The 13,537-nt window shown below is 39.6% G+C and overlaps 1 protein-coding gene across 1 annotated transcript in view; it reads right to left on the reverse strand.

Annotated features, from left to right (window-relative positions):
- Nucleotides 1–13,537, reverse strand: part of DNAH8 (dynein axonemal heavy chain 8) — a 413,702-nt gene that overhangs the window by 307,075 nt on the left and 93,090 nt on the right. The window contains exons 18-20 of the mRNA XM_027771927.1: nucleotides 11,797–11,877; nucleotides 11,281–11,397; nucleotides 10,315–10,434 (exon numbers count right to left, since the gene is read on the reverse strand). Coding sequence (XP_027627728.1) covers nucleotides 10,315–10,434; nucleotides 11,281–11,397; nucleotides 11,797–11,877 — 318 coding nt within the window. The remainder of the gene's footprint in view (nucleotides 1–10,314; nucleotides 10,435–11,280; nucleotides 11,398–11,796; nucleotides 11,878–13,537) is intronic.

Consider the following 13,537-nt stretch of genomic DNA (forward strand, 5'->3'; position numbering starts at 1 on the left):
AGTAAAACTACTGGTGGAAAATGCTGGGAAAACTCTGGGAGACATTGGAGTAGGCAAAGACTTCTTAAATAAGACTCCCAAAGCACAGTCAATAATCCCTAAAATAGACAAGTGGGATTACATCAGACTACGAAGTTTCTGCATGGCAAAAGACACAGTGATTAGTGTGAATAGACAGCCCTCAGAATGGGAAAATATTTTTTTAAACTATGCATCAGATAAGGGACTGATAATCAAAATTCACAAGGAAATCAAGCAGCTATTCCAGAAAAAAAGACAATCAATTCTATTAAAAGATGGGAGAATGAGTTGAAAAAAACAAGAATCTCTAAAGATGACATACAAATAGCTAAAAGGCATATGAAAAAATGCTCAACATCCCTCATTGTAAGAGAAAAGCAAATCAAAACAACAATGAGATATCACCTAACGCCAGCCAGAATTTCAAAGATTAAAAAAAAAAATTGTTAAGTTCTGGCGGGGGTGTGGTGAAAAGGGAACTCTCTTACATTGCTGGTGGGAATATAAATTGGTCCAACCACTGTGGAGAACAATTTGGAGATTCCTCAAAAATCTACAAATAGAATTACCATATGATCCAGCAATCCCACTCCTTGGTATCTACCCAAAGGACAGAAGAATATTTCATCGGAAAAGTGCTTGCACATCGATGTTTATTGCGGCACTTTTCACGATTGCTAAGTCATGGAAACAACGCAAATGCCCACGAACTGATGAATGGTTAGAAAAACTGTGGCACATATACTCAATGGAATACTATTCATCCATAAAAAACAACAAAACCCTGGCTTTTGACAAGAAGTGGATGAATATGGAAGACTTACTGCTGAGTGAAGCAAGCCATGCTATGAAGGAGAGGCACTGTATGTTCCCACTTAATATATACTGAGTGTCTGCACTCTATGACTGAAACTAATTGTCTAAAGGATATAGAAATGCAGTATATAGATGTAAATACCAGATATCGTGTGTGTGAAAGAGGAGGGTCTGAGGAAGGACATTTGGGGGAGGGACAGGGAGGCAAAGCATTAATGGCACAAAGAGGCATGGTATTATCTGTTGGATAATTAATTAATTAATTTTTAAAAACAGAGTGTTGCTTTGATATTTAGATGAGGTAAGATTTTTAACTGAGCACAGTGCTGTATGCCAGGCATCAATTTAAGAGCTTTACATGTATTAACTAATTTAATTAAGTGATAATCTGTTGTAATAGTTACTATTATTGCTCCCATTTTACAGATGAAAAAACCATGGGTCAAAAAAGATCATCTTCCCAGATCATAGCTATTGGTAAGAATCAGGGTTGGAAACAAGCTTTGTCTTATTCCAAAAGCCTGAGCTTTACCTTTCTGAATTTTTCTAATAGTTAGCAAAAGTTTTAGAAAGAAGACAAGAATTAATCAAATTCAGAAAAGTGACTTATATGAAGGGACTTCAAAATTTGTGGAAAATGGAATTATGGGTTTATTTTGGTGCAAAAAAGTTAGAAATATATGCATCATTCTTTCATAACATGCACTTTCCACAAGCTTTCTGAAGGTCCTTCATACAACTGTAAAAGTCTTTGACATGCAAAAAATATCCAAGCATTTTAGGAAAGTCAAAAGTAAACCAGAGCAGCCAACTTGGGCCTTCAAAAACACATCTGCAAAAGATCTCAAAACTGTTTACACAAACTCCCCTCCAGATAAGTTTTGGAAGATCCTATTTTCCCCATATTCTGCCCTATCTGTTCTTTTCTTGGCTACCTCATTTCTATCTGAACCCATTTTCATATTTTTCAATCTCATGGAAAATGATGCTTCTCTTCCCACCCCAAAGACATTGTCTTATCCTCTCTATCCACACTGACTCTTCTGGTCTGCTCCATCATCTATTCATTTCATCCTTTTCAACTTATTCAACAGCAGCACTAAACACTGGAATGGCAGTGGTGGCTGGGGGCCACTTCAGTCTAGCAGTGAAAAGGAGTGTTAAAGAAGTAGACACTTCCAGCCGATCGTGGCAGATTGAATGCATGTCTTTATATACACTCTTCCTCCAGCTCTGAAATCCCCTAGGAAACAAACCAGGTACTACTGGCAGAATGAACACACATGTTTATCTTGGCTCTCCCCTGATAGCTCTAAAAACCTTAACAAAAAAAACACAAAGTAATCTTAAAAAAAAAAAAAAGTTTATATATGAAAATGCTATCTAAATCCCTGTATAGGTTTCCAATCCTATACAATAATAAAGTTAATGAGATTCAACAACTGATATAAGGACAAATGAATATCCACTTGTTAAAAAATGAAATTAGCCATACAAGAAAATTAACTCAAGGCCCCGCCTGGCGGCAGAGTCAGTAACGTGATAAACTGTAGTGCTGGAAGCCACATACCTGACTGCAGGTTGGGATTCCCATTCTAGTCAACCTAAACACACCAGGCAGGCATGCACACACATGCCCAAGATCCTGACAAGAGGAACTGGGAAGATGGATCATAGCATGATGAGATCCCAGCCCACAGCGGCATAACTCTGGCAGTCATCACTTTTCTCTCTGTCTCTATAACGCTAAGGTGGTTTGGTTGATATAACTCTTAGTACCTTAGAATGTATCTACTGGTGTTTCCTATGATAATATGGAATCCTAATATTTCCCTGACTTTCCATTCTATCTGTACAACTAAGACACAGGTATGTAATACTCAGGGACCTATTAGGAAACCAGAAGGAACACAAGCTATTTTACAGAAAGAATTAAAGCATCTAATGCAAAGAAATAGTTAAACAACTGTTAAAGGACCAAAAATGCAAAAGGAAACACCAAGGAAGCAGTTGCAGAGAGCAGTTACCATCCCTAGGATCAGGAGGAGACGGGAGTCACTGGAACCAGGAGCTGGGAAGGGAAGAAGCAGCCTGGCTGGCCCTGCTTCCTCAGGAGCTGAGAGAGACACTATATGGTGTGGTACAATGACAGGCACTTGTGGCTGGTGCTCATCATCCCTTATCATAAGGAAGTTGCAAATCAAAACCACAACGAGATACTACCTAATCTCAGAATGGCTAAGATTAAAAGAAAAAAATGTAAGTGTTGACGAGGATTTGGTGAAAGGGGAACTCTCCTACATTGTTGGTGGGAATGTAAATTGGTCCAACCACTGTGGAGAACAATATGGAGGTTCCTCAAAGATCTTCATATAGAACTACCATATGATCCAGCAATTCCACTTCTGGGTATCTACTGAGTGACAGGAGAAAGCTCAGTCAGAAAAGCACTTGCACGTCTATATTTATTGTGGCATTATTCATGATTGCCAAGACATGGAACCAACCTAAATGTCCACAAACAGATGAATGGATTGAAAAAGTGTGGCACATATACTCCATGAAATACTATTCAGCCATAAAAACAACAAGACCCTGCGTTTGATATAAAGTGGACAAATATGAAACATATATTGCTGAGTGAAGCAAGTCAGGCTATGAAACAGAGACATTGCATGTCTTCACTTAACATATACTGACTGTCCACACTCTATGGTAGAGTGTGAAAGACTGAAAAGACTGGGGGGACATAAAAGCATTGAAAATTGTTTTGGACACTCGGGACAAAATGGAAGGAAAGAAAAACTTCAGGGGTGGGGGAATAGAGAGGTAAGTTATTTGTGGGACACAGATATAGTTTATTACCTGTGTTGTGGAAAAACAGACGCCGAGGGACGAAAACACAGCACTCCGGAGAGAAAAAGGAAAAAACTCTTATTATTTCAGTGGGCACAGAGGAATTAACACTCTGAGTCTCCAGTACCAACTGAGAATTGGACAGTCTTTTATGGGCAAATTGGGGAGGGGCGGTTTCAGCACACTTGAAATGTCCTATCAGGGTAGGGGCTCTGTGTCTGCCCTAATACAGAGCAGGCAGAGAAGCAGGAAGCTCAAAGCCTCCAGTTGCTCAACAGTTCAGGGGAGGGGCAGTTTCAGCACTGGGGAACAGAAAGCATAGGCAGCCTGGGCTGCTTCAAGGTTCTGAACAAGTTTCTCTATATCAGGACAGAAAGTTCAGGCAATTGTCAAACTTGGGTTGTTCCACATCACCTGTTGATGATGACGTGTATAGTATTCTCAACTGGGCTGGACTGAGGTGTATACCATGATGGATAAAATTTCTTTACAATTTAAATGATGTATAGTGACTGAATGTATAATAATAAAAATAAAATTTTAAAAATGATTGTGGGTGTGACTCACCCATTACAGGGATACTATGCCAGGGACAGGATGTAGGAAGATTTTGTTATTAAATGGGCCAAAACGGTCTGTGGGCGTGACTCACTCCAGGCCCTCTGGAAGGGATTTTATGATTTTAGAAATGGGAAAAAGCAGTCAGACTTCTGTCCTCACCTTCTCTTCCATTTTCCTCTTGGGACTTTGGGCACACACTCACACACACAAGCCCATTGTGAGTTTTAAGCCCCAGGGTCCAGGACTTGAACTGTGGTCAACTACGTGAGAGTCCAGCAACGTAACCATTACACCATCTGCTGGTCCCAGCAAGGAGGTTTTCAAAGACTAAGGGAGTCATATCAAAGCCACAGAAGCCAATCTGAAGGATTCCACTGGACAGATGTCTTCTTTTTCTAAGTTTATTTATTAAAATATAGAGAGAGAAACAGGCACTCTCAGCAGGCTCTTGTCAAATCATGACCCTCCACCACAACAGCATGCCAGCAAACCAGTTTCAGGTGGATCAGTGATCTGAACCATGGTGGCAACAGCACTGCAGAGGAGCAGTGCCCTATCACCTGTACCACTGCAACTGGGCCCAAGATGGGAAAATACCAACAGCAAAAAGAATAATAAGTGCAATGGATTGAAATCTCTCAAATACATTTTAAAACCATACATTTATAATGACATTTTTAAAATTTTAAACTCAATTATTTTATGGGGACCAGCAGTTAGCGTAATGGCTATGTCGCTGGACTCCCACATAGTCAATTGCGGTTCGAGTCCTGGACCCAGTGGCTTAAAACTCATGCCGGCGCATGTGCATGCGTGCCCAAGATCCTGAGAGGAGAATGGAGGAGAAGGGATTGCAGCGTGGCCATCCCCCCTGGGCAGTGATTTCTCGCTTTCTGTCTCTCTGTCTCTGTCTGTCTGGCGAGCACACATGCCCTATGGCAAAAACCTCTCAAAAAAAAAATCTCAGTTATTTTATAAGTTGCTAGTGAGCCAACTCATTATGCTGAAAATTGAAGCACTGAACCTGACTTTGTTGTTTAGATGCTATTTCAGGTTAACCAACCAGATAATGAAAGACATCTCTCCATTATAGAAAGACTTCAGTCTTTCTAACTTAGCCTTACTAATAGAATTCAAATTAGAAATCAACATCTACAACTTCCAAATATATAACAAGTCTAAGCAATAATAATCAAAGGCCACTAAAACTATTAGGTAAAACCATTAGGTGAGGAGTTGGTTTTCTGGGTTTTTTTGTTTGTTTGTTTGTTTGTTTGTTTAATTTCCTGAGGGAGAGAAGGAGCGAGAAGGAGGAAGAAAGTGGGATAGAAGAGGAGAGAGGGAGAGAGGGAGGGAGGGAGAGAATGAGAGAGAGAAATAGCACATTCTCCAACAGGGTATGGTCATGCCGCAACCTATTTTCCTCCATTCCTCCTTCCTGTCAGATCCTGGGGCACATGGGCACACACATGGCATGACTTATAAGCTGCTGAGGCTGAGATTCAAACCACAGTCACCCACATGGTATTCAGCTTCCTTAACAGCTGATCTCTGGGGCCAACCCACAAATTAAATGTAAACTGATCTAATTATAATCTTAGAGAAGTAGAGGAGAAAGAATACGTTAACATGTTAATTTATAGGGACCAGCAGGTGGCATGGTGTTTGGGGTGCTGGACTCCCACATGACCGACTGCAGTTCAAGTGCTAGTTGGCTTGCTTTCTTACTTTCCCTCCCTCTCTCTCTCTCTAGTGAATTAAAAAATAGTAATGATAATGATAAATAAAATTAAATAAATAAATACTTCTTTAAAAATAAAAACATGTTAATTTACACTAATAGGACGCTATCCGGAAAATCTAGAAAACTGAAAATTCTGCGGAATAATTGAATTTCTTCAGCAAATAAAAAGTATTTTTTAGAGGATTTTTGCTATAGGGCACGTGCACTCACCAGAAAGACAGAGAGAGACAGAAAATGAGAAATCACCCCTAGGGGAGATGGCCATACTGCAATCCCTTCTCCTCCATTCTTCTCTTGGGATCTGGGGCACACATGCACATGTGCCTGGTATGAGTTTAAGCCACCACGTCCTGGACTCGAACCATGGTCGACTACATGAGATTCCAGCGACATAGTTATTATGGCAACTGCTGGTCCCACAAATAAAAGTATTAAAAGAAGTAAGATGGTAAAGGAGTTGCATAGACATTTCTCCAAAGAAGATACACAAATGGCCAATACGTGCATGGAAAGTTGCTCAACATTAACAGTCATTAGAAAAATACAAATAAATCAAAACCACAGTGAGACATCACCTCACACATTAGGATAGCTATTATATGTATGTTACAAAAAATAAAATAGCAAGTGTTAGTGAGGATATGAAATTGGACACCTTGCGCACTGCTGGTGTGAATAAAATGGTGCAACCATGTGGAAAACAGTTTAGCAGTTCCTTAAAAAGTTAAATATGGAATTACCATATGATCAAGGAGTTGTACTTCTAGGTATACCCAAAAGAACAGAAATCAGGGGCCAGCAGGTGGCGTGGTAGTAACGGCACTAGATCCAACATAGCTGACACCCCAATTCAAGTCCCAGACCCAGCAGCTTGAAAAACACACCAGGATCATTTACGTGCATGCCCAAATTCCTGACGGGAGAATGAAGAAGGGATTGTGATGTGGCCATCCCCCTAGGGGGTGACTTCTCACTTCACTGTCTCTGTGCCTCTCTCTGTCTCTCTCCAGCAAGCACCCATACTATATGGCAAAAATCTAAAAGAAAAAAAAGGTTGACATTACGGACTCAGACAACAATACACTGTTCATAGCAACACTATTCACAATAGCCAAAAAATGGCAATTCAAGGGGTCAACAGGTGGTGTGATGGCTAAGGATGCTAGACTCCCAAGTGGCTGACTATGGTTCAAGTCCTGGACCTAGTGGCTATCTTCCCTCTTTCCCAATACGTTAACATGTTAATTTATAGGGACCAGCAGGTGGCATGGTGTTTGGGGTGCTGGACTCCCACATGACCGACTGCAGTTCAAGTGCTAGTTGGCTTGCTTTCTTACTTTCCCTCCCTCTCTCTCTCTCTAGTGAATTAAAAAATAGTAATGATAATGATAAATAAAATTAAATAAATAAATACTTCTTTAAAAATAAAAACATGTTAATTTACACTAATAGGACGCTATCCGGAAAATCTAGAAAACTGAAAATTCTGCGGAATAATTGAATTTCTTCAGCAAATAAAAAGTATTTTTTAGAGGATTTTTGCTATAGGGCACGTGCACTCACCAGAAAGACAGAGAGAGACAGAAAATGAGAAATCACCCCCTAGGGGAGATGGCCATACCTCAATCCCTTCTCCTCCATTCTTCTCTTGGGATCTGGGGCACACATGCACATGTGCCTGGTATGAGTTTAAGCCACCACGTCCTGGACTCGAACCATGGTCGACTACATGAGATTCCAGCGACATAGTTATTATGGCAACTGCTGGTCCCACAAATAAAAGTATTAAAAGAAGTAAGATGGTAAAGGAGTTGCATAGACATTTCTCCAAAGAAGATACACAAATGGCCAATACGTGCATGGAAAGTTGCTCAACATTAACAGTCATTAGAAAAATACAAATAAATCAAAACCACAGTGAGACATCACCTCACACATTAGGATAGCTATTATATGTATGTTACAAAAAATAAAATAGCAAGTGTTAGTGAGGATATGAAATTGGACACCTTGCGCACTGCTGGTGTGAATAAAATGGTGCAACCATGTGGAAAACAGTTTAGCAGTTCCTTAAAAAGTTAAATATGGAATTACCATATGATCAAGGAGTTGTACTTCTAGGTATACCCAAAAGAACAGAAATCAGGGGCCAGCAGGTGGCGTGGTAGTAACGGCACTAGATCCAACATAGCTGACACCCCAATTCAAGTCCCAGACCCAGCAGCTTGAAAAACACACCAGGATCATTTACGTGCATGCCCAAATTCCTGACGGGAGAATGAAGAAGGGATTGTGATGTGGCCATCCCCCTAGGGGGTGACTTCTCACTTCACTGTCTCTGTGCCTCTCTCTGTCTCTCTCCAGCAAGCACCCATACTATATGGCAAAAATCTAAAAGAAAAAAAAGGTTGACATTACGGACTCAGACAACAATACACTGTTCATAGCAACACTATTCACAATAGCCAAAAAATGGCAATTCAAGGGGTCAACAGGTGGTGTGATGGCTAAGGATGCTAGACTCCCAAGTGGCTGACTATGGTTCAAGTCCTGGACCTAGTGGCTATCTTCCCTCTTTTAAGTGAAAAAGGCTTTTTCACTTTCCCTTTCTCTCTCTCTTTCTCTCTGTCTCCCTCTGGTCAAATTAAAAAATCAATAATAACCTATAAAATAAACTAATTAATTTTTTTAAATGGTAATTCAAAATGTTCATCAATAGGTGAATGGATTTTTAAAAATATGGCCTTATCCAGCCAATAGAATATAATTAATCAGCTATAAAGGAAATCAAACCTTTTTTTTTTTAGTTTTGCTAGAGGGCCCATGTGTTCTCACCCAAGAGAAGAGAAGGGAGAGGAAGAGAGAGAGAAAAGGCAATCACCTTTATTTAGCAGGGGATTGGGGGGACACATGCTCACATTCTCAGCATAATTTTCAAGTCCTGAGTCTTGGTAGGATCCAGGTCCCTTAACCTCCATTCCACCTGGTGACCTAGAAACTCAATTCTTATACATGCTACAACACAGATGAACTTTGAAAATGTTACACTAAGTGAAATGTGCCAGACACAGAGGGACAGATGTTCTATGATCCCAATGATCTGAGGTACCTAGGATAGCCAAATTCACACAGACAAAATGCAGAATAGAGGTTATCGGGGCAAAGGAAGAAAGGAATGGAGAATTATTGTATAATAGGTACAGAGTTTCAGTTTGGAATGATGACATAGTTCCAAAAAAGATAATGGTAATGGTTATACAATATGGTGAATGTACTCATTTCCACTAAATTGTGAACTTAAAATTTGTTAAAATAATAAACTTTATGTTAGTATATTTTACCACAATAAAAAAACGTTGCAAGCCAAAGAGAGCGTAATTTTTTTTTTTTTGGAGAGGTTTTCGCTATAGCGTGCGTGTGCTCACCAGACAGAGAGAGAGACAGAAAGCGAGAAATCACCCCCCAGGGGGGATGGCCACGCCGCAATCCCTTCTCCTCCATTCTCCCCTCAGGATCTTGGGCACACATGCACACACGCCCAGCGTGAGTTTTAAGCCGCCGGGTCTGGGACGCGAACCGCCGTCGACTACATGGGAGTCCAGTGACATAGTCATTACGCTAACTGCTGGTCCCAAAGGGAGCGCAATTTAAAAAACTAAAGAGATACATCAATCAAACACAACCGGTGAATTTGTCTTCCTCCTAATTCCAACAGGATGTGGGGTATTAGCCTGCAAGGACTAGGTGCCACGTCCATTAGAAAGATTTAGGCTGGAGAGAGTCACAGTTAAATTGGGTGGCAATATGCATAAAGGCAGAGGGATCAGTCAGATCACAGCTCCAGCTGATAACCTCAAGAGGAGCATTAAGGGCTCAGCCTGAGAAAGGAGAAGTAGATGTGGAAAAGATGAAGCAATTCAAGCACAATCAGAGTAAGCCTAAAAACTGGCTAGATTTAGAAAATGGAGGTGAGAGAAGTCCAGATGATTCCCAGGTTTCTGAGTGACTTAAAATATGTTGTAGATAAAACCATGGGGACAATAACATGGCTCTAGGAGCATGCACGAGAAAGAAGAGCCTTGAACCACTGAGAGAGTTCCAGGGAGCTCCACCACTGGCCTGAGGACATTAATAAGACCATGTCTGGGATGCGGCCATGGGCTTGAGATTTGAATACACGTAAATCTTTAGAAAGGAAACTGTCCAAAAAACCCCAAGATGTCTTAATGCTCTGACCCCGATTTCTACATTTAGCTTGCCAATTCACATTTTAGGTTCATGAACCAGTGATTATAATATAGTAAATAAAAGCATACCTCATTGAGGGTCAACATATCTTCTACTCTGGTAGCACCACTCTCAGGCAGGGAAATTAACACAGTTTTGGCTATCTCCTTTAGCACTGTATCAATATGCATTTCGCACAAGTCACTGATCTACCAATATTCAAAAACATTAAAAATATTTTTAAAAACATTATAAAAAAAAACCTCTTCTTTCCTTTAGATGAGCTAGCTCTCATCCAAAGTATACTTGGAGCTATAAATTAATTTAGAAGGTTAAATCTGGAAATGTACATCCTGAACCAGGCAGAATCTGGTGAAAATTTTAGGAGTACAGCTGCACAGAAAATTTGGCATGGAATTAAAATTTTTCTTGAGAAGCAACATATACCAGGAACTCTTACGTGCTAGCACCTTTAACCCATATTTGTATCCCAGCCTTACAGCTAAAAACACGAAATGCTCAGAGAAGCAAAGTAACCTGGGGAGGAAGTCTTAGCTAGGCAGCAGAAAATCCTAGTCAGGTCCATCTGACTCCACAGTCTCTGTGTCTATCACACCATGCTGCCATGACAGACTGACACATCTGAAAAGATACAGAGGTCTATGTAGCAAACATGCCAAAAGCCAACAGGGCGTCTCCAATTAGATGATCGTTTCATCTAGTTCACATTAAATGCATTAATATAATATTAATACTTAAGCACTCCGCTCTGTCATCCTCGACAGTCTGCAATTATCCCATTTTCAAACTACAGTGTGGGACTGAACCATCATTTCAATATATTAAAGGCAGGGTAATTCAGGGACAAGAACCAGGCGATCTTAAATAAAAAGGCTCTGACAGAGTAAATGAAAGATAAAACATTCTTTTTTTTAACTTAATGAATATCTTTTTAATCAAAAGTAACACCTTTTATAGAACTTTCACAGATAATCAAACCATTACTTATATCCTTACTATTCAAAAACCTAGCTTTAAAAAAGTATCAATTATACCTTCTTTAAAAGTTGATTGAACATTTCCAAAACAGACTCGACTTCCTGAAAGAAGCTTTCTAGTGTCAAAGATGACCACGTCAATATCGTGAGCCCTTGCCTCAACACCGATTCCACCTAGGAAAAGTAAAAGCAGTCATTTCCATTATTAACAAGAACATCTGCATTTATACAAAAGGCTTCCTTTTATTACCTGAAAATCTTATAGCTTTTATTTCTTTAATTATATTTTCCCTTCATTATGCTTAATAAAAATTTTTTTAGTTACCTTTGGCTGTTCTGAAAACAATCAGGTATTTTTTTAGGCAGTGCTCATAATTTAGATTCAGTTATTTCTGAAAGGCAACAAAACTTAGGCAAGAAATCATTCTGTAGGGGGAAAAAAACAGCTATAAAGGTGAACTAGGAAGATAAAGGGCCTAGGCAAGAATAAATGCTCTAGAATCCATAATCTACAGAACTGGAATATAATTTTAAACACCAAGGAACTCAATAGAAACCTTCAGCAGTACCAACCTTCTTTATTTTAGGGGTCATCAGATTGACGAACACAGAAGGCACTTCCTGGCATAATTCATCATAATACTGCAGAAGACCCTGTAAAAATTCAGAATAACACATTTTTGAAATTGATTTTATAGCAACAATCACATTTTGATTCATACTAGGACAGTTTCATTTATACCTGTTTTCTTCCTAAGTCCTGCCCTCACGAGAGTCACTCATTTGAATTTATATTGATTTATGGTACTTTTTCCTCACCAGTGAAACACCCGAGTGTCCCCTTGAAATGAGTCAACAAGCTTTCTAGATTTTTATTTTTCATATTTATTATTTGTCTTTCTAGATTTAAGTCATTTTAAATAGTTTAGGTAACTGTCATTTTTTAAAGGAATTATTTAATTTTATTTACTCATTCATTTATTTTTTATTTTGATCACAGCAAAACACAGAGAGAGAGAGAGGGGAGAGGAGGAGAAAAGTGAGAAAACAAGCCACCAGCTCCAGAACTCGAACCGTGGTTGGCCATGTGGGAGTGTCCAGTGCCTTATCCAACATGCCACCTTGCTGGTCCCCAGGTAACTCTCTTTTTGTGATGTCTATCATTACGCATTTTCCCCTTTCTGTTCCTGGTTTTTTGACACCTATGAGAACATGCTCAGCCCATCTTTGTTGCCATATTTGCTTTCTTGAATAAAAATAAATTCACCTTTCCACACAACCAAAATTAGTAAGCTTTTCATTTCTTTTTAGATATCTTTTAGAGAGGAACCGAAATGATCAATATTTTGACAGTCCTATTATTTACTGCAGTGTATGATGACACATGTAGATTCGAGTTACTTCTTCCACAAATTAAACTAATATTAACTTAATTCTTCCCCAAATTAATTAATATTAGCTTAATACTGATAATAACTTATGAATAATTAACTTAATGTGATATGCTTCCCACTTGTACTTAATAGTTTCAGCACTCTTGATCTCTTTCCTCTTTACTCGTAATTCCCAGAGAACACATGGGCTCACCAGAGAGAGAGAGAGAAGGAGATGTGGGGATGTTCATGCTGCAATCCCTTCTCTGCGTCTCCATTCTGTCAGGATTTAGGACACACATGCACATGTGCCTGGGGTTCTTTTCAAGCCATGGGGGCCAGGATTCAAACCAATTTGCAATGTAGACTCTGGCTCCCTCAACTCCAGGCCATGTGACAGGCCCTTACAGTTGTTTTTTTTTTTATACTTGTCATTTGGCAAAGAACTCTGACTTTCCTGTGCCAGTACCATGCTGTTTTGATTACCACAGCTTTGTAGTATATTTTTGGGTCAGGGAGTGAGATGTCACCCACTCCACTCTTCTTGTGTAGAATTGCTTTGGCAATACAGGGTCTTTTATTATTCCAGAAAACAGGAAGTGCATGGTACTGGCACAGGAACAGACATGTGGACCAATGGAACAGAACTGAGTCCACAGGAATAAATTTTCAATCATTCAGTCAACTGATTTTTGACAAGGGGTACCAGTCAATACAGTGGGAAAATGAAAACCTCTTCAGTAAATGGTGCTGGAAAAACTGGATTTCCACCTGTAAAAAGATGAATCTGAACCCCTACCTCTCACCTTTGACAAAAATCAAGTCAAGGTGGATCAAAGATCTAAATCTAAGACCCTGAAATATAAAACTGCTTCTAGAAAACACTGGGGAAACTCTGGGAGACATTGGGGGAGGGAAAGACTTGTTACATAAGACTCCCA

This window comes from Tupaia chinensis, unplaced genomic scaffold (genome assembly GCF_000334495.1).
Source record: "Tupaia chinensis unplaced genomic scaffold, TupChi_1.0 Scaffold000238_1, whole genome shotgun sequence".
In the NCBI taxonomy this organism is placed as follows: Eukaryota; Metazoa; Chordata; class Mammalia; order Scandentia; family Tupaiidae; genus Tupaia; species Tupaia belangeri.